This window comes from Myxocyprinus asiaticus, chromosome 17, assembly GCF_019703515.2.
Source record: "Myxocyprinus asiaticus isolate MX2 ecotype Aquarium Trade chromosome 17, UBuf_Myxa_2, whole genome shotgun sequence".
NCBI classification, from domain to species: Eukaryota; Metazoa; Chordata; class Actinopteri; order Cypriniformes; family Catostomidae; genus Myxocyprinus; species Myxocyprinus asiaticus.
Genome location: NC_059360.1, coordinates 43,370,084 through 43,396,763, shown reverse-complemented (window position 1 = coordinate 43,396,763; position 26,680 = coordinate 43,370,084). Strand labels below are relative to the sequence as shown.

The 26,680-nt window shown below is 37.6% G+C and overlaps 1 protein-coding gene across 3 annotated transcripts in view; it reads right to left on the bottom strand.

Moving 5' to 3' along the window:
• Positions 1-26,680, bottom strand: part of LOC127455497 (mirror-image polydactyly gene 1 protein-like) — a 101,503-nt gene that overhangs the window by 9,123 nt on the left and 65,700 nt on the right. For all 3 annotated transcript variants that reach the window (XM_051723449.1, XM_051723448.1, XM_051723450.1), the window contains 2 exons: positions 15,114-15,205; positions 1,025-1,201 (listed from right to left, as the gene is read on the bottom strand). In XM_051723449.1, coding sequence (XP_051579409.1) covers positions 1,025-1,201; positions 15,114-15,205 — 269 coding nt within the window. The remainder of the gene's footprint in view (positions 1-1,024; positions 1,202-15,113; positions 15,206-26,680) is intronic.

Genomic DNA, 26,680 nt, shown 5'->3' with positions numbered 1-26,680 from the left:
AGCGAGTTTAAGACAGCAACACTGGTCAAATCAAAGTGCATTATGGGGTTTGAAGTTACCCGTATGCCAGCAGAGGCTGTGTGATCTTGAGTGAAAATGGCAACCCTTTAGAGTGGCATGTGTAAACAGTGCACTAAAGTTCTGTTGTCTCACTGTAGTGGGGGTTCTCTCTGTGTTTTGAGCACCCCCCTCAGCTCGGCATCTCCACTCCCTTTGGTTAATTCATCATGTAAAAAAAATCAGCAGGCCAGCCTGTGTTTGCTTTATGTGGAGAACCCCCATGTGAGTAAGACAAGAGAGAGAAAGAGAGAATATCTCCCAGCCAACCAGCCTTCATAAATGTAGAGAACAGAGCAGTAAACAAAGTATAAGTACAAATGTATACCAAGTACCAACCTGTATAATGGAGAACTGGTAGGCTATTATTCCTAGAGTCTAGATAAACATTTTTAAGCAAAGACAAACTTGATGATCGATTTGATATATGACTGATAAACGCCCTCCATTTGTGACCTAACGCCCCCCTCTCTTCTAATTTGTTCTCAGCGCCCCCTGGCATCCTTTGAACGTCCCCGTTGAGAACCCCTGGTCTAGGGTTTTTTTGACGCAAGAATGTGTTTGGCTTGAATGGCCCTAATGCTGCAGAGCTCCAAAACTGAGAAAAAACCCCATCAAAGTAGTCCATATGGCTTGTGGATTATATTCCAATTGTTATAATGTCACACAACAGCTTTGTGTGAAGAACAAACCGAAATTTAAGTTGTTATTCACTCAAAATCATACCCTCTGCCACAGCTCTCAAAGTCTCATTTGCCTATAAATACTGTATATTCAAACATGGTGCATCAAAATGTTGGTTATAGTGTATCTCATAACAGATCATGGTGTGCCAAGTTTGAGTACTGCTCACGAGTCACACGGAGCACTTTTATGGAGCTCGACAACACGTGCCCACATTCAAATTCATTATGGAAAAGAGCAGTGTGAACATTCTTTGACTACCATTGCACATGGCTATACTCACCTCTGAACTTTTTCATTGGCTTCCCTCTCTTTCTCCTGGGCCAGGCAGAGTTGGGTCTGAGCGCTCTGATGTTCTGATGTCAGCTGCTTCAGACGGAACAGCAGGGGCTGAATCTGGGTCTGGTTCGAGGAGGTCGGACTGTCATGACTGGTTTCATCAGCCTGAATATGCATCACACTGAAAATAAAAAAAAAATTACTTTGATAAATAAGAGCGATTGTTACTGTATCTAACACAACAATGTCCACCCACTTTTTCAGCCACATTAGTTTCGGAAGCATTTTTCCCATTCATATTTTGCATAGGGATTTTATAAAGTACTTCATAAAAGAGTTCTAAATAATGAACCAAACCAACCAGCTCCAAGGTGAATCACAACATTACAAACTTCAATTTGAAGCAATTAAGTATTTGAAAATCGGACAAAAAGAAGAAGGTAAAAGACTGTGTACTTAACATCTTTAAAGAGGGAATGAATTACAATCTCATGAAGCATTGCGAATGACTTAATAGAAATTAAAAACAATGGAAAAATATAAAACTACATAAGTTGTTGATTTTATGTATAGAAAAAATAAATGTACATTTTATTGCAAAGATTCAGATATATACAAATATATTAGTAGTTTGAGAGTGTAGGGAGATGGGCTCGTCATGGGAGTGGGCGGTCTGCAAAGCTCTTTTGGTGCACTTTGTTTGCTGCGATTCTCTGATTGGTGGGCCTTTCTCTTCAGGATTCACAGGTAGTGTACTTATTCACCATAAATTCTGCAATTAAATGTTTTGAATAAGCACTATCTTCATTTATTACTCAAAAAAGCATCTTGCTGTCTCAAAAGTATTTGCATAAGTTGACAAATTTTGCCCCACATCTACACTATATCACTATAACCCCCTGGGGGCCTTTTACCCCAAGTGTATGGGTGTTTTACTCCAAGTGTGGGGTAAAAGTCCCCCCTCTTTTCCTTTAATTTATTTTTATTTTTTTAATCAAAACAACCTTCCGTTATTATTTCGTTTCATACAAATTATTTTGCTCCATCAATATTCAATAAAATAAATGCATTTATTCAATCTTGAGACACTTTGTGACCTCCTTAAGGTGTGCCATTATACCCTACTACAGCTAAGCCTGTAGAATTCCACAGAAAGTGCTGTAGATTTCTGCAGAATTTTAGAATGTTGTTAGTAACATTCAGTCACACTTTATTCTACAGTGTTCATGTTACTATGTATTTACCTAGGTAATTACTGAGTAATACAAATGAACTACATGTATTTATCTTGTAATTATCTTGTAGAGCTGCTTGTACTTACATTGTTAGTGTTATTACTATAGTAATTAAAAATAGCAACATGTAATATATGTAAGCACGGAAACTGAAACGGAAATCTTCCTCCCCTTGCATGTTCATTCTTTTTTTTGGGGGGGGGGGGTCCCCCTTTTTTCACCCAATTTGGAATGCCCAATTCCCAGTATGCTTTTAAGTCCTCGTGGTGGCGTAGTGCCTCGCCTCAATCCGGGTGGCGAAGGATGAATCCCAGTTGCCTCCGCGTCTGAGACCATCAACCTGCGCATCTTATCACGTGGCTTGTTGAGCGCATTGCCATGGAGATATAGCGCATGTGGAGGCTTCACGCCATCCACCGCGGCATCCGCGTTCAACTCACCATGCGCCCTACCGAGAACGAACCACATTATAGCGACCACGAGGAGGTTACCCCATGTGAGTCTACCCTCCCTAGCAACCGGGCCAATTTGGTTGCTTAGGAGACCTGGCTGGAGTCACTCAGCATGCCCTTCGAACTAGCGAACTCCAGGGGTGGTAGCCATGGTCTTTTACCACTGAGCTACCCAGGCCCCTGCATGTTCATTCTTTAGTATTTCACAATCATATTGCCATTTCAATTTCTTTTTAATAAATGTTGCTTAAATGTTATTACAAGAACAATATTTAACGGCTGACTGACAGTTTTGCATCAGGATTGTACCGTCTCATGCTTCGTAAACCAGAAGTTGAAATGCAAATGGTCAAATTTCTTACACAAACATGAAACTTGACCCAGAATTAGAGAGAGCATGTTTGCAGTTTACCTGGAGGTGGGGAATTGTAACTCTGTATCAACAAGCACATCTAATATTCAAATGGAATGTCAGTACAAGAAACAATATCTGGGCTGATAATTCCCTGGAATGTCAGCGGAATACATTAGCGCTCTAACGGCGCTGCATCAAACTCGAGGTGAATTTCAGACAGGTGTTTTTCAATGAGGTGTGAGATAATGACGGTAAAGATAAAAACAGAATGAGGGATGACAAATACATATCTACATATCTAACTGACATGAGTGTAGACTCTGCCAAGAAAAGCACACCACGATCATGGAAACATTTTGAACTCTACAAGTACTGGCAGAAGCTCATTTGATCCAGTAAATGCTTCATGAATTATAGGCTACTGATCGTCACTTTGAGCTAAGATCAAAACAAAGCAATCTGCAGTACTTGAGAAAATAGCTGGTTTGATAAGAATAAATCAAATAGAACTTTATATTTTTCTGCAGAAAATAAGTGTAAATCTGTGCTTGCCAGCACAAAACTCTCTCGGATGTTGTAGCTGGTTGCCAGGGTGTTACTATGTTGTTACTAAGGTGTTCGCTTACTGGTCCTAGTTAAAAGAGCCTATCTCCAAGTGATATTCTGATCCCTAGATGCGGCTGGGGTCTGTCCTTTTCCCACCTGTTTTATTATCTCTTGATCTGATCACTGATTGCATCAAATAATGGTGCAAGTTATGTGCTGAGCTTTAATACTTGTTGTATGAACAACAATAATAGAGATGCTTGCTGTAGGGGAAGCATGTGATAGTTGTCAACCAATTGTGCAGGAATAATATGTCTTTAATATGTCACCAACAGCACAGGATGTCAATAACAGGTCTAAATACTAATGACACCTACTCCCCTTTTCATTTACGAGAAAAAGAGATAAAGACAGGTAAACCGTGTTCACCTGCGACCACAGACACACGCTAAACCCCAGCGGTATTAAATGGGCATTCATATTAGCTTGGGAAACAATGCACCTGGTACAATGCCACGATTAATCAACAATACAAACTTCTCTTTGGCTCGCATGCACCGTGGGGTGTGTGCCTGCTCTGACGGAGAAATCTTGATTGATTGGCACCACCATTTGTCTTTTGTCGTATCCAACATGCGTGCTTGTGTGTGTGTGTTTTGCCCTAAAGTCATATTACTCATTCTGTCCTGCTAATTTGTTCCAGGGCAGCTTCGATGTCAGGTTCTTCCTTTATTTTCTTTTGTCTTCTTTTAAAGCATGAGGTAATCAATTCAGATGTGATATTGATGGTCGAGAAAGTGATGTAAAATTGTGTGCTTTGTTTAATTAAATGCAAACATATTGGGTACAAAGGTCCAATGACAGTGACAAACAAGGGCAGGAAGGCATTGCCACACTATGGATTATCTTATCTAAGGATTCCCACCCCCCCACACACACAAAACCAGCTTCCCATCCTGGTCACCACTCTGAGTACTTTATGAGAAGTCATTAGAGAAGGATAAATGACACATAAAAAGCTCCTGTCCTGATCAGAGGAATGGAGAAGCCAGGATGATGGAGACACAATGCAACCCATCTAATACAAAATGAGAAACCTCAACTTGTTTTTACTGAAATTACATTATATTTATGCATTTGGTAGGCACTTTTATCTAAATTACTTACTATGCATTTAAAGTTAGGGCTGCACGATTACGACAAAAATCAAAATGGTTGATTATTTCCAGTGAAAGTGTAATTGCAATTATTAATTTCGATTAATAGAATTTACTTAAAAAACATTTTAAAACATATATATATATATATATTTTTAGGGCAACCACATGCCATATTCTCTATTCAGGCTACACATCCAAAACAATCTGATTTCGTAGATTTTCCAACAAAATTAGCACACACACACACACACACACACACACACACACACACACACACACACACACACAAAAGTCAGATTCTATCTGGACCTTGACTAATCTAAACACTCTGATTCATTATTGCATTCATGTGCACAATGGAGATGTTTCTGATTGGTTACAATTAGTGTTTTCCGTCGGTTAATGTTTTTAAAATCACGATTAAATCACATAATTTTTCATAGTTAATCGCGATTAATCGCAGGTTTTGAGTGCTCCAATTTTACTCTATATAGATTTGTTTTCCTGTCAAAATGCATCTATTTCCTTCTAAGGAAAGAAATCAATATGCAAAAACAACGCTTTATTAACATTTTCAAAGATATTTAGACATATAAGATGTAACTGTACTATAAAAACATACTGTAAACTACAGAACTCAAAACTTCCTCCCCAGTTTAAAAAGAGCATTTATACAGTAGTTGCCACCCTGCTGAAATGTCTCGTTTTGAAATCTCATGCTCATTTGTATTTACACATCCCACAACATGCGTCATCGCACCCGTGGCCACGCCCACTGGCGTGCAGTTCAAGTCAAGAGAGCAGGCCTTCTGTGGCTAACTATTCCTAACATAACACCTAAGGGGACCGATCTGGACTATTTTTAATTATTTTGTATGTAAACATGAGCTACACAGATTCTTTGACCATATATCGCCACTTTTAAAAGATGCTGTATCAAGTTACAACTCTGAAAGGGAGAAGAAATTCTCTCTCATTCAGCTGCTGCCTCTTGTTGTTTTGAGCACAAATCATGGACGCGTTGTTTCTCCCATCTGCACTATTTTTAATTGTTGGTGTATGTAAATATAGGACGTCTTTGACGATGGATGATGGATGTCTTTGACCATTTCAGTGCGTTTCCGGGGATGTGCACCTCAGTGCGCCAACAGTATGTATGTGTGTCATTTCACCGTTCTTTGGACTATGATGTGTTTATGTATCAGCGTGGTTTGTATTTTTTTTTTTTTTTGTTTTTTATTTCGGCTCATATCAGCGTGGTTTTCTTGTGAACAGTCATAATACGATTTAAGCTTTGCAAAGGGACTGTTACTGAAGGATGGGGCAGTTAAAAACACTTCAAAAACATAAGTAAAGCGTTTCATTCCTGAATATTTCAAATGTCATGACTGTTTGATAGTTTATGGTGCTGAGTGCTAACAGTGTTTGAGATGAACAGTTTAATAAATTCAGATGCCATGTGTTGGATGTGTGTTGTGTGTAAACCCTAAAAGTTTGTTTTATAATGTCGAGGTTCATTCTCTTTTGATTGAGTTTGCTGAATTTGAGGGGCTGCATGATGTTAGCCAATCACAACAGTGGGCATTTATGTTGAAGTTTTAATAAGGACGATTAAATAATAATTTAGATCATTTGGCAGCAATAATTGTCATCTTTTTTTAAATAAATTGTGCAGCCCTATTCAAGGTATAAATTTGATCAGTTTGTGTGTTCCCTGGGAACCATGACCTAGGCTTCGCTGCTACTTCTTCCAACTGGAAGATGAGTGACTCATTGCAATAAAAGTGGAATAAAGTGAAACCTGAATGAACTCTGTGAACACATCTAAAATTTTAACTGAACTAGATTATAACATTTTGCTTAGAAAATGTAATTGGTCCTTGCCCATGCGAAACTTGTCAGTGTTGTGTTGCAATGCAGTTGCTAAGGTATTCTGGGTGGTTGCTGGGTGGTTGTTTCCTGGCCTATGTCAAAAAAGCCCACAGGTCTTAATGATATTTTAGCCTCTAGATATGGCTCAGGTCCTCCTCTGGAGTAAGCCTATGGTATTTTGTTTTGCTAATTTAATTGTCCACAAGGCAAAAATCATAATTCTGATCATTTAGAAAAGCAAAAGCATACTTTTACTCAATCCACACGATTTGAAATATGTGTAGCACAAATAGTGCAGGATGAGTTTAAAACCAAGGGTCAGGGGGTTGTTAAAATCCCTAACATAATAGTGATGAAATTATTACATATAATAATTAGTAGTGTCAGTATTTATTATTAATAGTGACTAATCAAAGCAATCTCATGTTTACACTTTAAATCTTAACATTTTCAGTGTACTCCATTTCACCAAAAGCAAACCAAACATACTCTGGTTTCATTTAATATGGCCTCATATTAGTGTGTGTGTTGCTAAAGTTTCCATAAAGGCCACCAGACAACCGCTCTGAGCAGTTAAACATTAACTAGAGCCATAAGATACCTGGTCACAGGGGCGGGATCCCAACGAACCTGCCCTCTAACTCTCCAGGCCAGTTAAACATTAACACATCCACAAAATACTATCTGATGGCAAATGTAAAATAACCTTTTAATAGAGAGAGCTTATCTACAGCAGAAACAGCACAAGGAGACCGCTGCAAAAAGAGAGACATGGAGATCTTCTACATACAGGTGTCTATAGCAACCTGTGATTGATTTAAACAAACTATTGCCTCACGATCCACTGTCAACTAACACCAATCAGTCAAGCTGACAGCTACTGATAAAGGCCACAGTAGTTTCTATACTTCTGGTTTTCTTTCTTGAACACAGAAAAATGAGAACACACCCAATGGTGCACAAAAACACTAAGGCTGGCCTAAAGACTTGATAAGTATTTCATGAAAACTATAGACATCAGTGCTGTTTCTGAAAGCTAAGCCTTGTTGCCTTACTTCCCAGTCAGTCAATGACTTCACATGCAGCGTTTTGTGTATTAAGGCACCTCTTAAGGAAACTAGTTTCATACAGTCTTCCAAGGCACCATAACGTCATGTCTAATGAGCTAAAACAAATTCAAAGCCCACTGACCTGCGAAAAAGTGCCCAAAACTCCTCTAAAACCAGCCAACTGGCCAGCCTGCCAGCTAAAATGTGCCCCAAACCCCTATAAATCAGCCCATCAACCAGCCTGGCCAGCTAAAAAGTGCCCAAAACCCCCCTAAAACCAGCCAACTGGCCTGCCTGACTAGCTAAGAAATTCCCTAAACCCCTCTAAAACCAGCCCATTGACCAGCATGACCAGCTTAAAGTGCCCAAAACTCCTCTAAAACCAGCCTACTGACCATCTAAAAATTGTTCAAAATGTCTCTAAAATCAGCCATCTGACCAGCCTGCCAGCTAAAAAGTGCCCAAAACCACTCTTAAATCAGCCCATCGACCAGCTAAAAAGTGCAAAAAAAACCCTCTAAAACCAGCCCACTGACCAGACTTACCAACTAAAAAGTGCCCAAAAACCCTCTAAAACAAGCCCATTGACCATCCTGACCAGCTAAAAAGTTCCCTAAACACCTCTAAAACAAGCCAACTGACCTGTCTGACCAGCAAAAAAGTGCCAAAAAAACCTCTAAAACCAGACCACTGACCATTCTGACCAGCTAAAAAGTTCCCAAAACCTCTTTAAAACCAGCCCACTGAACATTCTGACCAGCTTGAGTGCCCAAAACCACTCTAAAACCAGCCAATTGACCATCATGACCAGCTTAAAGTGCCCAAAACTCCTCTAAAACCAGTCTATTGATCATCTTGACCATCTAAAAATTGCTCAAAACCTCTCTGAAATCAGCCAACTAACCAGCCTGCCAGCTAAAATGTGCCCGAAACCACACTAAAACCAGTCCATCGACCTGCCTGACCAGTTTAAAAAGAGCCCAAAACTTCTCTAAAACAAGCCTACTGACCAGCCTGATCAGCTAAAAAGTGGCCACAACCCCTCTAAAAAAATAGCTCGCCTGACCAAGATGGGTGACTTACTAAGACCGACCAACCAGCTTAGGCTGGTTTTAGCTGTTTTTGTCTTCAGTAGAGTCACACACCATTTTTGGACATCAAAGGCTGAGAAGAACGTATCTATGCTGCCTACAAAAACTGAACAGGTAAAGGCATCTTAATAGACAGGATGTGTTGTAAATATTGAATTTAAACCTGTCTTGATGCCTTCCAACTGCCGTATACAGCTTGCGAAGGCAGCATTGCGCTGAGCTCTGGCAGGAACGCTGCGGTGCATTTGAATAAAGGAGCTGTTGCTTGCTGGGAGGGGTTTCATACAATCTACAAAATGTATTTTGCTGCACAGAACGGCGAGGACAGCTAATGCAGTGGAAGCAGTGTGATCTGTTTTGAAGGTAAAGCCTGTTAATGCCACAGGCGTTATAAATATTACATAAATTGAAAGTTTCCATCTTGCAATATGGTGTGACCACTGGCGTGATCAATATCCAATGGTTTCTTAGAATATTTTATTTCAGCCCAATCTTCAGAGGTTTCAGGGGGGAGACACAAAAGGAATGGAAATAAATGGCACCGATAATCAGTTCACTGAGAGATGAATGATTAGAAATCTCTCTAAAGAGCAGAGACAATATTATGAACTTGCAACTGTGGGAAAAACACCATGTTACACCTCATATCCTCATAAATTAATAATAAACACATCTTGATTTTTAAATATTCTGTGAAGAAGAAAATCCTATTGGTGCTTGTTTGTGTAAAACTCACTGCTACGATGCCAAGGGGTTTCTATAGGGTTGCTCCTCATTTTGTAAGGTGCTTTTGATAAAAGCATCTGCTATATGACAATGTAAATGTAATGTAAATGTTGCCTCTTTTGTCACCGCCAAACGATCACCAGAATAGTTCTTGCATTGTTTCATCAGCAAGCAGTATGATTTAAGGAATCATTCATGTCCGTAGTACAAACAGTGCAGTTTAATACTGAAACTTTGGGTCCTGAAAAATCCCTAACCATAAGTGCGTAAAATAGTAATAAAAATGAGAAAGAAAGAAAAAGAGAGAGTAAAACTGTAATGAAAAGGTGTATTGGAAAAAGAGAGCTCATGTACTTGTCTAAGTTGTATTTGCTAATGACTATTGAGCTGGGAGTGTTAACAGGTCGAGCTGTTAGTGTGTGTGATAATAATGATCACTGGGGAGTTTGGCCGTATGGGAACATACAGTGTTAATACACATCTATCTATCCAGCCCTGCCTCCCTCTCATGTTGGCCGATACTCAAACAAAACACCTTAAACTCAAAGTCTAACCTCTCCTTCACCAGCCGGCCAATGACAACCCATTAAAACAATTCTCCCTGAGAGCTTAAATCTGCCTAAATGTTGTTCATTATCAGCAGGGAACTTGCTGAACTTTTAGGAGACAGTTCTAATCAGAACTAGGGCTTGGCAGAATTATTAAAAATGTATATGTATATGTTTTCAGCCTTAACAATAATTAATATATAGTATTTGCTCTGAAATGGCTTAAAATTGTCTTATTTTTCCAATTAGAGGAACCATAATTTACACCAAACTGCCACAGTCGCAATGTAGATTACATTTTTTTTTATGGAAAATCTAAAACACTGTAAAAATCTAGTTAAAAATAATCAAGCCATGTTTTCCACAATTATTATTTTTTTTTTTCACTAAATTAACAAAAGTTTACACAATAAAATTTGTATAGTTTTATATGATTATATTTTTTATGCTTACTGTATATTTAATCATTTTTATTTATAAACAACAATATAACAATTCACAGTAGTCAACATGATTTCTATATTATTTACATATTATTTATATTATCGAACTATATTTCTGCTAAATAAAAAAAATAATATTTTAAAGAAATTTTGAATCATTTCATTGACTGTTTGAACAGGTTTATATAAATAATGTAACTTCATTTTTTTTTTTTTTTTTTAACCTTTCTTTTGTAAAAAAAAAAAAAAAAAAAAAAAAAGTCTCAATTATTTATGGAAGATTCTTTATCCATAAGATTAAAGGGTCGGGAGGAATAAGTTCATTTTAATTTATTCCACACAGAATTGCAGTAGAAAAAGGCAATATAATCATGAAAATAAAAATTAAAAGTGCAATATAATCATTTCGATATTCACACTGTTGCGTAATTATATATCGGCAACAAGAATCATAAAGGAAATATTGTGAATGTTCAATATATGGGCCAGTCGTAATAAGAACTCGAGGTCCACGCAACGCAAACATTTTTCCCACCCCATTCTCTCTCTCATGTGTTCCCTGCTCTTTCATGTGACTCAGACTGTCTGTTATCCTAAAAGACACAATAGAGGTGGTCGGGCAATCCTGAGAGCAAACACATGCAGCCATCCTCTAGCCTTTGTTGGTCTGGAGGATTCCCATTTTAAAGGTTCAGCACTGCGGCCACATGGGCAGGGGCTGTGGACCAGCAATGGACACCCTGACACTCACACAATGCAGATTGTCTGGGGGAAAACAATGTGCTCCTTCTCCTCCTCCAACGGGGACAGACCAAACAGACAAGAAAGTGAACGCTCTTTTCAGATTAAGAGTTATACTAGGTAGCAACTAATGTTCACAAGCAATCACACTTTTAGGCCAGAAACTCTACTAAAGGATGTAAATGAAGATTCCAATGGCCAACGCATTGCAAATGTGCAGTCCCACTGTAGAAATGTAACATGCATCCTTGCATTATTGTGGTGGTAAACAAACAGGGCAATAGAGTTATCCTCAAATGTCTGTGCCATTAAAAAAGGGATAGTTCATCTAAACATGAAAATTCTCTCATCATTCACTCACTCTTATGCAATCCCAAACTTTTATGACTTTCTTTCTTCTGCGGAACACAACTGAAGATATTTTGAATGCATGAGATGTTTTTGTCCATACAATGTAAGTCAAAGTGGTCCAAAACTTTCAAGCTCCAAAAAGGACATAAAGGAGCACAATAAGGACTTAAATTTCAGTCTGTTTCTCACCTAAAGTGATCGTATAGTGTTAGAAGACATGGATTAAATCACTCAAGCCGTATGGATTACTGATGTCCTTTTGGTGCTCGAAAGTAAGTCTTTGACTTACATTGCATGGAAAAATACACCTCAAATATCCTTCAAAATATCTTCATCCGCAGAAGAAAGACATATGAATTTTTAATTTTGGGGTGAACTATACCTTTAAAGCATATGTGTTATTATTCAGGTAACTAACTTGTTCAGCAGGAATCTCTTTTAAAGTAGTTGACTACACTGGGGGGGAAGTAAATATAGCAGAAAAGATAAAGTACTTTCTACACTGAATAAATTAGATTAAGTGTGAACTTGAAAATATTTAGTAAATTCTACATTTGTACTCGATTCAAACATGTAAAAATGTATGTTCTAGCTTATAAGTAAATATTATTTATGTTTGTTATCTTTACAATGCATTATCATGTATCAATCCTAATGTAGAAAACCTTGTCATATTTATTCGCTAATTTGAGTAAATTTCACAGGTAAATAAAACAAGTAAACTTTACTTCACTTTTCGAAGTTGGTGTTAACAGCATTCACTGGGCTTGAATAATTAATGAGCTTGCATGTTTTCACCGTGTTTATTTTGTTGTTACATTTTGAAACTTCTTGTTTTGTGAAGTCTGAAGTTCATTTTCTACCTGTTCATGATCAAAAAAATTATATGTTGATTGTTCCTGTCATGGTGTTTTGTGCACCATCTGTTGAGGTCTGCGTGTGCAGCTCTGTATCTTATTACTATCGCCAGTAATGCAAGGTGATATTGTCTAAGGGTGTGTTCACACTTGTAGTTCGGTTCTCTTGGTCCGGACCAAAAAAGAAAATTTAGTCCTGGTTCGCTTAGCGTTCACACTGGCATTTTTAACACCGAACCTAAAGATACAAAACAAAAGGCACCAGGAAAAAGTCACAACCTGATTGGACAGCTTTTACGACATATATTTTGCGACGGAACTTGCAGAACATACAAAACAATGCTGGCTGCTGGGCGAAATGCACTCGTTAGATTTATATATGTATATATGGTGGTATTTTTACCAGCTGAGAACAAAACGAAGAGCTAATCAAATGTGTAAATGAGTCAAAACAGCGCCAGGAATTCCTCCGTTGCACACACAAATGAAGATATGCTGCAAGGACGGCTGACGGCGGTTCCGACGCCTGTACCGAACTGTAATGGGCAACATAGCTCCTATGATGAGAAGAACCAGGTATGCTTGAGGTCAATATTAGCTTAATTACTTTCTGTTTTTGGTCCGTTTAGATGTCTTTGGTCCATGTTGCGTTCATATATCAATCGAACCGAACCAGGAGTTCGTTTGGAAGTGGACCGAGACCCACTATTCAGGCGGTCTTGGTCCGCTTGTTTGGTGCGCACCAAGGTTCGGATGGCAGCGTTCACACTTGTTCAAATGAACCGCACTAACAGAGCAATCGCATCAGAGTTCGTTTTAATCGAACCAAACCCGCCAAGTGTGAACACACCCTAAAAGACTACATAGCCCTCATTAAAATCTCCTATGAAATGCATCATATGTACTCCGTTACAAGATTAATCTTGTTTTTATAAGGAAAGTTTAAAATGTGAAATTTTCTAATAAAATGTTTACTGACTGTAAATTGTACTAAGATTATTTACTGTGAGTACTATGTACATCACATTTGTTATTAAAAGCTACTGTATTAACTGAAATGTTTAAGTTTAATTTACTCACTTTAATATTATGTCATCAATTAAGTAGATTTGACTTAATTTTATATAATTAAAATGTACTTAAAACTGTGTGCAAAAACGTGCAAAATATAAATTAAGTAATTTTTTTCAGTGTAGTAGTTGACGTGAAAGAGAACTGACTGTATAAGAAGACAGCTTATGCTAATGCACAATAGAAGAATCCCAAGAATCCTATACTTACCAAGAACCATTTTTGCGTCTTATGGCGTCCTTGAGTTGGCCATATGTTTCTTTGGAGTCTTACAAAACGTACTTTTGTGGTATCATGGTACTGTTATGGTGTCAGATGTTAATAGAAATGTACTTTGATATATACCATGGTAAATGATTATCATATTCTACATAGCACACAAAATAAATAATAATAAAAAAAAAACATGGTATCAACATGGTGCAACAATAGTATTGCCATGGTACCATGTCCACTTCTTTTTTTAAAAATTAAAAAAGATGTTGATGTTACATTAAAGGGTTTTATGATCAGTGTATTGGTTTCTGGGATCTTTGAAGCACAAGTATATAGATGGTTTAAAAAATAGAGAATAAAAAGTTCTTTGTGTAACTTAAAAAGGTTTTACTTTGGCGACAGCCTGAAAAACCCCTCTTGGTTCAAACTGGAACCTTCATTTCTAAGAGTGAACCACAAACACACAAGATGTGGATGAAATCTAATGAGATAGAACAAATGTAAATGAAAAATCATTGATGCACACGGATGTACATCTGGCGTAAACCAGACACAGCTCAATTAACCAGCACAACCAGTTTATGAGCGAAACACTCCATATCATCTATCAGACCTCTCCTCACTGACAGATAAACCCCAAGTAAAGCAAACAGCCCTCTGGCAGGAAGACAAATACTGGGTTTGTGGTTGTCCATCACGGCCATTGGGAACGAGTGAGGTTTGGTTATTCCAGACCCCGACTATTATTTTGAATAAACCCTAAATAAGCACAGGATTGGATATGGAGGCCAAAACGATTAAATGTAAGGTGGTGCTGAGACATTTGTGGTCGGAACCTCTGGAGGCTTCTACGCTCTAGAAAAACAACTACGAGTATCTCAGAACTTTAAAGCCAGTGTAGATTGACCTCCGACAGGGAGCACATAGGAGGTGCATCTGCAGGAGATGTGGACTGAGATCACATCTTCACAAATGCGCCAATCTTCCAGATTATGAATTTGTGACGATATAATGACTCACTTCACTTAAGTCGAGCAGTTTATTTTTCCCTGAGCAAAGCAAACATTACACATAAAAGCCAGTTTCAATGTTTATAATCTGTTTCAAAGCTGTATACTTAGTTTTTTGCGTTATTCAGTGTCAAGAAACACAGTCAAGTCAAAGTAATGACGTTGGGTAATGACGCTGAGTGATGTGGCTTCCCCAAAGGACACATTTCATGCACCTCTATTTATTTATAACTACACTGAACATTAAAGGCATGTCACTACAGGTTCGCTGGATTTTCATGTTTCATCACAAATCAAACAAACTGTAAAATGCACAAGTCGTTTAAGGACATTCTGTGAAGGGTAAGGTGAAGAGGTTTACTTGTAATACCTGCGTATGGTTTGTAGCTCCTCTTCCAGTTTGTGAGTAAGCTCCAGGGCTTTATCTCTTTCTCTCTGGGTTTCCTGAAGATCTTCCTCAAGCTGTTGAGATGGGAGAAACACATGTCATATCAAACTCTGTTACAACACACTATTCATGCATGGAAACAATAAAGAACTAAACCTTCAATCAGCACTAATTATTCCACTATGAGAACTAGGGGTCGCATGATATTGGTTTTTCGATGGCAAATGCTGATGCCAGTATCTACAGAACAGGTTGGCCGATATAATGCTGATAGGCAGAGACTAACTCTGTTAATTGGCAAAGCTGGCATGGTCAAAGACTGGTTGAATGGCCAAATATCAGCTGATTAATCAGCCTGGCCGATATATCAGTCTATTAATAATGAGAACCAACAAATACTAAAAATATGATGTCAATAAAATGGTGCAACAGCAGGGAAAACAAATATCACATGCAACGTGACAAATCATACAGTACTCTACGCAAGTACGTGAATGTAAGCAATTCAAGCTACGCAAGTTGGATTTCACACATTGTTGAGTCAGAATGCAATTCCTAGGCCATAACCACACCAATATATTTTCACTTGAGAACGCATTGATTTCACTACATTTACGCCTCTCATTCACACTGGAATGCCGTTTTTCTCTACCAAAAACGCTCTGCATTACCGCATGCTTTGGAAAACAATGACATCATGAAACTGAAAACAGAGTTGTCAAACAAAAATGAATTAGCGCGGATGTGGCCTTAGAGGCCTTTCACACCGACTGCAAATTTGGGAAAAAAAAAAAAAAAAAAAAAAAAGACGTCCCACCACGAAAAGAGCAGATTGCAGGTGTCACGAGACTCATTTTAAAACAGTTAATTTTGTTTTTAACTTGACATTGTGTCTAAAAAACTGATGCTGCGCTGAGAAAAAAAAAAAAAAAAAAAAAAGCGAAAAACAGCGAAACAGTGCAACCAAGGGCGTAAATTTGGCTTGAACATTGGAGGGGTTACAGCATGAAGCATTTACATATCTCCATTGATAATGGTATAAATAATGGGGGGGGGGGGGGGGTGGTGTTGTAATTGCTCGTTTTGATTATTGAGGGGGTTACCTCCCCTTCGTTCCCCCCAGAATCTACGCCCCTGAGTGCAATGGTCAAACATGTTGGTCTAGAGCATGTATTCATAGAAAAAACATTTTAAAAACAGCATGGATGAACACAAAAAAAGTGTTTGGAGTGAACGTCCCCTTGTAAAATCTTGAGCAAGTTTTAAAAGTAAAGTGTGCTTTTGAAAACTGCAAGCTCCATCTGCAACATTACTTTTAGGAGTGAGGGTGCACAGGATTTTATAAGTCTGCTGGGAAACGGTCACGTTTAACAGATACCAGGCTGATACACGAAGCAATTTGGAGGATAAACTTAAAGGGATAGTTCACCCAAAAATTAAACATCTCTCATCATTTACTTACCCTCATGTCATCCCAGATGTGTATGACTTTCTTCTGCTGAACACAAATGAAGATTTTTAGAAGAATATTTCAGATCTGTAGGTCCATACAATAAAAGTGAATGGTGACCAGACTTTTAAAGCTTAAAAATAAAAATCACATAAAAGTAGCATAAAATTAATTCATATGAGGCCAGTGGTTTAATATATGTCTTTTGAAGCGATGTAACCACTTTAGGTGAGAAACAGATCAATATTTCAATCCTTTTTTACAATAAATCTCCACTAACTTTCAAAATGTTAAAGTGAAAGTGGAGATTTATAGTAAAAAGGACTAAATTTTGGTCTGTTTCTCATCCACACCTATTATATCGCTTCTGAAGATATGGATTAAACCAATGGAGTCATTTGGATTACTTTTATGTGATTTTTTGAGTTTTAAAAGTCTGGTCACCATTCACCTGCATTGTATGGACCTACAGAGCTGAAAAATTCTTCTAAAAATCGTCATTTGTGTTCAGCAGAAGAAAGTAAGTCATCCGCATCTGGGATGGCATGAGGGTGAGTAAATGATGTGAGAATTTTCACTTTTTGGGTGAACTATCCCTTTAAAACTGGATTCTTAGGGGCCGTTCATATTGAATGCGTATTTGCATTAAAAAATAAACTAGAAGCAGTGCCATGAATACAGTAAAACGCAGGTGTCTCAATATACTTTTAGAACATTTTCATTTTTTTTTTAAACTGCATGAAATGCTGAAAAAACAGTGATATGTGGTGCAACAGTCAAAGATGCCCATCTAGTACGGGTTTACAAAGGAAAACAACAGAAAAAAAGCATGGACTAAAGAAAAACGGGCCTTGTACATACTTGTGAAAGTTTGAAAAGTGAAGAGCACTTTTGCGAGCTTCAACTGCAACACAACTTTCGGGAGTCAGGGTGTAAAGGATTTTATCAGTGCGCCAGGAATTAGTTGAGTTTAAAAAAGCACCAGGTTGATACACTAAACACTTTTTAGGATGAACTAACAACTGGATTTGCCAAAGTTTGCCAGGTTAGTGACATCAAATCTTAAGTTAACTAGATATGCTTGAAGAAAACTACATCCACTTGCAATCAAACAGAACTCAGATTCCCATCTGAACTGCATCTGAACTTCATTCATTTAACTCGCTCAGAGGGTGATCCAACTGACTCTATTGTCTCCTAACTCAGCACCTACTCAGCAGCACAATGTTGTGAGACTGAAGGGACCCTGGGCCGGTGTGTGCGGGGAGAGCTGGGTAAACACTGTCCCTTACCTCTCAGTGCCTAAACCTGAAGCACAATAAAGCCCCTGCTAATGACCTGCCGTTGAAACAGATGTATTGATGGTTTCATCCTCTCAACAGCTGGGCGAGCAGACAGACATAATGGAGGCTGTCTAAACAAACATGACAACCTGCCCTACTGTAGAGGCCTGCAATATACTCCCTGAGAGACGAGGGGCAAAGAGGGGGAGAGTTGGAGAGAGATAAACAGAGAGATAAAGAAATAGGAAAGACAGAAGGACAGTGAGAAATCATGACAGACGTTTAATTTTTTGGTGAACTATTCCTTTAAATGAAGGTAAAGACTTGGGGTCACTATAAGGGCTAGAGATTATACAGTAACTTTTGTTGTAATTGGGGTGTGTTGTTGATAGGCTTGACATTTTAACCGTTTCCTTAAGAGGCACATGAATGCTTTCTGTGCCTTATCTTCTGGCTGAGAAAGGGGTGTACCTTAAACTGTGATAAAGCTTTACCTTACATCCTACTGGACGTATTCTTCTCAAAACTGTTGCTAAGCACCTGTTTGACTTATATCAGTATCTTATCAAGATGCGGTGGATTGAAGTTTCTTTTTTTATTAAAGTGAACTGGAAAAGAACAGCTTACATCTTCAATGCCTCACTATGATGTCACCCGCATGCTTGCAATGTGAGTGCATACACCGTTATACAGCTCTGATGCAGTCTGTGATTAAAAATCCTCAACTGCACGATAAATTTGCACTATACATAACAGATTTGTATTTGCACTGTACATAATAGATAACAGATTTGTATTAGATTGCACTACGTATGTGTATGTGTGTATGTATGTATGTATGTGTGTGTATGTACGTATGTGTATAACTATTTTTTTTTATTTATTATTATCCAGGTCTTGCTGCTGTTTTTGTATTGTTTTTGTATTGCTGTACACTGGAATCTCCTGTCACCAAGACAAATTCCTTGTATGCGTAAGCATACTTGGCAATAAAGCTGATTCTGATTCTAAAGAGACTAATGCAAATAGTACCTTTACATACTATGGATTAGTCTGCATGCTCTCTTGCCACAATGCATGTCTGCAATAGCGTAGTTCATGCAAAATACTTTTGGGAAAATGACATGCCCTGTGGTGCGACATGCTATACTCCAAAAACTATTTTAATTAGCCTTTTGTTAATCATTTTATAATTATTCTGAATAAAGCTTTTGGTATAGACCATTTGCACTTCTAAAAATGTTTTGTCGCAACTCGAGATCATTTAAAATTAACTATAGAAAGCAAAAAGCTTTTCAAAAAAAGTGTTCCAAAATGATGAAAAACCCGAAAAAGAAATGGTGACAAGTTACAGAACCTATAGATATGCACGTTATCTTATACATATACATTTTAACCCAAAATCTTGATGGGCGTATACATACGGACCATCCATTATACATAAATATTTTTTTTTAACCTAAAATCTTGATAGACCCATAGATATATAGATATTTCCCCTTAAGCATACATATACATTTTAACCTAAAATCTTGATTGACCTATAGATGTACATTTTACATTTATATAAATTTTATCCTAAAATCTTGATGTAAATCACATAGAAATGCTCTTTCCTTTATGCACTCCAATTACATTTAACCTGAAATCTCAATAGACACATTATGCGTCAACTAAACAGTAGAAATACGCCCATTCTCTGTTTTTTGTTACGGTAAGGCTCTTACATCTGTCCCGTTTAAATCTCTGATCTCAAGCACTATAAATACTTTTATCCATGCAGCTTCCGCCGATGGCGTCCCAATCATTCTAATTACTGGAGTGCAGGTCTCGCAAGTCAAAGAGAACATCAAAAAGCCTCAAACCTCTAAAGTCAATATGTACTTTTCTCCAACAGGGAGAGGAGCTCGACTTCAAAGCTCAATTCTTTTAATCTTATGTATTTTATCAGCATTCATTACAATATTATCCAAATTAGGTTCCCAGAGTAATGTGTTAACCTGTAGAGATTAATCCGAGCAATGGAGGGTCGCAGCCTTGACCTTTACGAGTGAGCGTTTGGTGGGGTAGAGGTGGGCTGCTCGTGGCCTTTCTGACCCAGTGGGGAGAGGAGGATATGATGGAGGTTATCAGTGGTGTCACAGTCCGTTCCGTCACTGAATGAAGCTCTTTAAAAGCAGCGTGACCTGTATAATGTCAGAGGTCATTGAAGAGCGAGCTGGCACTTCTAAGGTTGCACAAAATGTTAAAGGGGAATCATCATGGATTTTATGCTCTTTTGAAAATAAAGAGTTTGATGCATCGAATAGACATCAAACCTTCAAAACACAACAATTTATGACAACTAAGCTACATTCAGAAATTGTCATGATTGTGATGGTTATGAACAACCATAAGCACATTAACATATGACTGCTTTTGTTTACATATCAATGCAATTTCGATACTCAATAAGAATAAATCCCGTCTCTATTCTCAGTCTTAGTCTGCACTTTTCTGGTCAACTTTGGAATTAACACACTTTCATATTACAAAACTAATGTTACTGTGTCCTTAAGATTAATTGCTCGTGTTTTTCTTTCCTTTTTTATAAGATGCTTTGGATAAAAGCATCTGATAATGATTAAATAGAAATGTAAATGAACATTTTAGTAAGCAACCAATATTGTGTCTAATTGTTGTTAAAGATGAAACACTTTCCTGCTTTTTCCCTGTGTAATGTGAACTGAACTCAACAGCCGCTGTATTTAGAGGACTAATCCTGTGGAATACACAGGATTCTCCATTTCCGAGTCCATGTCACCTGATGATCTTTGATTAAACATTTTTCTCTCTAAAGGACAGACACAAAAGTCTTGCATCCTCGCCTGACAACAAAGAGCCCTAATATACAAGAGCCCTCTTCAGTAGAACACACTCATAAATCTCTCGTAACAGTCAGCACAAAACAGCAGAGCCCTTTCTTTAAAAATTCACTAACACTCACACCAGGGACATAGCTTAAATATCTGCAAACAATTGCACAATCACTCTGAACATTGTAGGTTTTTATGTAACATTTATAAGGGCCAACCATCATTTATTTGGGGGCTTTTTGACACTTTTTAATTGACAGAGATGGTAGAGACAAAAGAGACATGGCAGAAAGAGAGCCGCCAGCTATGAGCAATGTTTTGCCAATTAAAATTAATGTTCAGAATATTGAAATGGGACATAATTTGAACATTAATTGTTAATTTTTCTTCCTTAGAGCTATACGAGTTGTATGATCATCAGTTATCGGTTATGATTTTGTGTTCTATGTGTCATGAAAACACATTTTCATGAGAAATAGTTTAACAACACATTAATGAGTCAACAGTTCAGCAGCATTGGTTGTATTATGTATTCTCCGTTTTCAAAATTTCTGTTTAGCCACAGTGACAGCATGGTGCACAGCGAAAATCAGATTAATACCCGCCTTTCAGTTGTAATAATTTGCTCTTGCAGTTACTGTTTCTGAAATGATTTTCTGGCATGATCAATCATATTGTGGGTGCAATTAAATTTATTTGCATTGATACTGCCCTTTATCTTGCGTATGCTGGAGGCAAGACTCTAAATTCCATATTTGTTTCCATAAAGTTTGCACGTGTTTTTATACACGTAGAGCTTTATTAAATCAGGGCACAAGTCTTCAAAAGCCATTAGGTAGCTTTGTGTGTGGAACAGACTGAAGTGTTTGAATTCTTTAATTCAAAACATTCAAACGTGTCATGATCGGTCATAAGAAGTCATCGACATCAAACCTGGGGGGGGACTCATCTTCAGGCAGTCACCGATGAGACTTGAGAACTATGTCAGAGGGGAAGTGTTTCAGTGAAAAATGACTTAAATTGCAGTTTGTTTCTCACACAAAGCTATCGTATGGCTTCTGAAGACTTTGAAATATAGCACATGAGTCGTATGGACTACATTTTTGATCCTGTTACGGTGCTTTTTATTCTCTTTGGAGCTCAACAGTGTGAATCACCCTCTATTTTCATTGTTTGGAAAAGAGTAGCTCAGAGATTTTCCACAATATCAGGTCATACAGGTTTGGAACAAAATGAAGGTGAGTTAATGATTACCTAATTGTCATTTTTGGGTGAACTATCCTTTTTAAAACAAGATCATATTATCCTTCCTGAATTTATGGACCACAATTAATACAATTTGTAAGAGTAACATCAGTTATAAAGTCTATTCTATTTATGATGTTCATGGATGGAATTAAGGATGAGTTATAGACAGAAGTCAGTTGTAAATGATAAAGGTTCCGTGTGTGATGGGGGCAGGAGCGTGAGATCACTTTGCTGCTGTCAGTACTCTGAGAGAAAAGCTGCAGAGCAAACACAGGTGGTTGAAAATGAGGGAAGAGCTCTATGCAACAGCCCCCGCTCGCCCATTCTCATCCCCCACTCCAGCATTTAGAGGGACTCATACACTTAAAACTAACATCAGGCGACAAGTAAGCACATAAAAACATATATGCTTGGATGGACTTTCTATTTACATATATTATGTTTAACATTAGCTAATTATAATTACTACTAACCACAAACCTAAAATACAATGTTTGGCATTTTTGGAAAACATTGCAAAGACAGCCCAATCATGCAGATTTGCACTTCACAACATTAGGAAGATCAGACCTTTCCTATCTGAGCATGCAACCGAACTTCTTGTCCAAGCTCTTGTTATATCTAGACTGGACTACTGTAATGCTCTTCTGGCATCTAACAAAGGCACAAAATTACTTTCTTGGACTTTCACTTCCACCTTTCCTCACAAGTGGAACGACCTTCCAAACTCATCCCAAGCAGCTGATTCTCTAACTATGCATCTCTTTCGTGAACACTTGACCCAATCATACACTGTCTTCTTTCATGAAAAAAATGTATTTCACCATTTTCTCTCACCTTCCTCCCTACATGTACTTCTGAGCAATTTGCAACTTTGTATTCCAGCACTTCTCATGGTATTGCTTCCTGAAGATGAATCGCTTTTTATGTGTTCCTCATTTGTAAGCTGCTTTGGATAAAAGCTTCTGCTAGGAATAGGAATAAATGTAAATGTAATTTAAAAATTAGTGAGCGTGCACGATCATACACCCCGATCTTAAATGCATTAACTTGCCAATTATGCTTAATAAGCCTACAATGTGTGTGGTCATGTAAACGCCTTAAATAGCTTTCCTTTATTGGGGTAAGGTCATATATAGTAAAAAAAAAAAGAAAAAAAAGATCAGTACATGTAGAGTTTTGCCTATTAATCACCCCATGTCGCACTGCATGGAAACACCTTTTCTGCTGTTTTTACCGGCTTATCCAATGTGCACAGATGTGCATTCCTGTTTACATTTTAACATCAGAAGCAGAGAATAATCTGATCATTTTAAATCATATGTAAATGCAGTTTTCTTGCGTTGTTGGAATTTTGGAATAAGCAGATTTTTGCTAGTTATCATCGTATTGGTGTGCAAAAGCGCACAGTGAATTACAAAACGGCAATATCGATAAAATGCACTGACTGGAACACAGCAAATATTAGCACTCCTGAATGCTTCTTGTCGAATCAGATTAGAAGATTTACATTTATTTTTAAATCATGGTATTTATGGTATTTATAGAATTAAATGTAAACTTTATTTAGTCCCTTTATGAATCTGATTTGCTGAAGGAGGTTGGGACCATAATGTAGGTCATTTCAGGTTTTACCATCTTTTCTGGAGGCATTTGGTGCCCACAAAGACAGCAAAACCCAACCCCACCATACATTAATAAAGCTCTTAGATAAATTTGGTGCAGTGTCTCTCAGATGGTTGTTAAACAGGTTCTTTTACAGGTGCCAAGGTGAAAACCAGACCGCCCTGAGAGATAAGACTAGGAATTGCCTCAGGTTTTATCAACTGACAAAAAAAGAAAAAAAAAACATTTTGCAGGGTGCTTTACTGTTCTGGTGAAATTTGATGATTAAATGACAACAACAGCTAAATATGTCCCTAATTTCCATCTAAATAATAATAATAAAAAAATGGCCTAAATTAGATCATTATTTTCCATGATGAAAAACAACACTGGTTAATGTTCTCCATCTCTAGAGTGTGGCAATTAAAAACCAAGAATAATCATCCAAATGAAATCCCTGAAAGTTACTGTGAAATAAAAGCTAAACAGAAAGATTTCAGAAGGAAAATTCTTTGCTTGTCTTCCTCTCAAGTCTTTTTTTTTTTTTAGCCCTGCAGATTTTCTGGCTTTCTATAAAGTAAAATGTCAATCGATAAGTGGAAGTCCTGTTCATTTTTCAATTGTTTTGTGGATATGTTCCTGGCACTGTTGACTAATTTTATGACAGCTGTTCCCATTTCGTTTTAAATTAAAAACACTGCTATGTAATCCCAGGAGTCAATCTATAATTAAGGGGATTTATAGAAAAATCAAGTGCTACTTTAATAACAAAATTTAATATATTTCTTAATAAGCCATCAGCCAATTGAGCCTTAAATGTGAAATATCTTCTTTTTTTTTTTAAATCTTCAGAAAGCTTTGCCTAGAGACACAGACTGGACTTTTTCCAGATTACAAATAATTATATATTTTTCATCTACCGATAATTATCGCCATGTGGCACAGTTGTGTCCCAGACCACAATCCAAGTTATCACTTTCAAATACAAACAATAAAATGAATATGAATTCCAATTTTGCCACTTGCCATTGTTATGTTTCATGAATTGTAAATCCAGAAGCAAATGTTCATCTTATGGATACGATGTCAAAACAAGGAATTACTCGCCCAGAAAGAGCATTCACATAATGAAACACATTTCATTAAGCCAACTTTATAAACTAAGAAAAGGGGCAAACAAAATAAATTAACATTTTATTTGATATAAAGTATGTACATTTGAAATCAATTAAGTTTAAACCCAAATTCATCCTATGTTAATTCTACATATATTCACATATATGAATATGTACAGTTGTGCTCAAAAGTTTGCATACCCTTGGAGAATTGGTAATATATGTACCATTTTTAAAGAAAACATGAGTGAGCTGGCAAAACACATTTCTTTTATTTCTTATGGGATTCATATTCAACTGTAGGTTATAACAGAATGGCACAATCATAAAACAAAACATGGCAACAAAGAAAAAAATGAAATGACCCCTGTTCAAAAGTCTGCATACCCTTAGTTCTTAATATTGTGTATTGCCCCCTTTAGCATCAATGACAGCGTGCAGTCTTTTGTAATAGTTGTCTATGAGGACCCAAATTCTTGCAGGTGGTATAGCTGCCCATTCGTCTTGGCAAAATGCCTCCAGGTCATGCAAAGTCTTTGGTCCTCTTGCAGGAACCGCACGTTTGAGATCTCCCCAGAGTGGCTCGATGATATTAAGGTCAGGAGACTGTGATGGCCACTCCAGAACCTTCACCTTTTTCTGCTGTTACCACTGGAAGGTCAACTTGGCCTTGTGCTTAGGGTCATTGTCATGCTGGAAAGTCAAAGAGCGTCCCATGTGCAGCTTTCGTGCACAAGAATGCAAATTGTTTGCCAGTATTTTCTGATAACATGCTGCATTCATCTTGCCATCAATTTTCACAAGATTCCCCGTGCCTTTAGAGCTCACACACCCCCAAAACATCAGTGAGCCACCACCATGCTTCACAGTGGGGATGGTATTCTTTTCACTATAGGCCTTGTTGACCCCTCTCCAAACATAGCGCTTATGGTTGTGACCATAAAGCTCTATTTTGGTCTCGTCACTCCAAATTACAGTGTGCCAGAAGCTGTGAGGCGTGTCAAGGTGTTGTCGGGCATATTGTAACTGGGCTTTTTTGTGGCATTGGTGCAGTAAAGGCTTCTTTCTGGCAATTCGACCATGCAGCTCATTTTTGTTCAAGTATCATCGTATTGTGCGCCATGAAACAACCACACCATCTTTTTCCAGAGCAGCCTGTATTTCTCCTGAGGTTTCCTGTGGGTTTTTCTTTGTATCACGAACAATTCTTCTGGCAGTTGTGGCTGAAATCTTTCTTGGTCTACCTGACCTTGGCTTGGTATCAAGAGATCCCCGAATTTTCCACTTCTTAATAAGTGACTGAACAGTACTGACTGGCATTTTCAAGGCTTTGGATATCTTTTTATATCCTTTTCCATCTTTATAAAGTTCCATTACCTTGTTACGCAGGTCTTTTGACATTTCTTTTCTGCTCCCCATGGCTCAGTATCTAGCCTGCTCAGTGCATCCATGTGAGAGCTAACAAACTCATTGACTATTTATACACAGACACTAATTGCAATTTAAAAAGCCACAGGTGTGGGAAATTAACCTTTAATTACCATTTAAACCTGTGTGTGTCACCTTGTGTGTCTGTAACAAGGCCAAACATTCAAGGGTATGTAAACTTTTGATCAGGGCCATTTGGGTGATTTCTGTTATCATTATGATTTAAAAAGGAGCCAAACAACTATGTGATAATAAATGCCTTCATATGATCACTATCCTTAAATAAAAGACAGTTTTTTTTGCATGATCAGTTATATTTTCAAAATCAATGCCAAAATTTCACAGTTTCTGCCAGGGTATGCAAACTTTTGAGCACAACTGTACCTGTACTGTTCATTTATTCTTTTCACTATGTATACTTTGCACAACTCCATACTTGCACAATGTATACTTAGTTTGCAGCCGTGCACATGTATATCTGTTCTGGTCATTGATTCTTCTTTCAAAATCATATTATGTCTTATTTATTCATTTACATATACATGTACTGTACATAGGTACAATA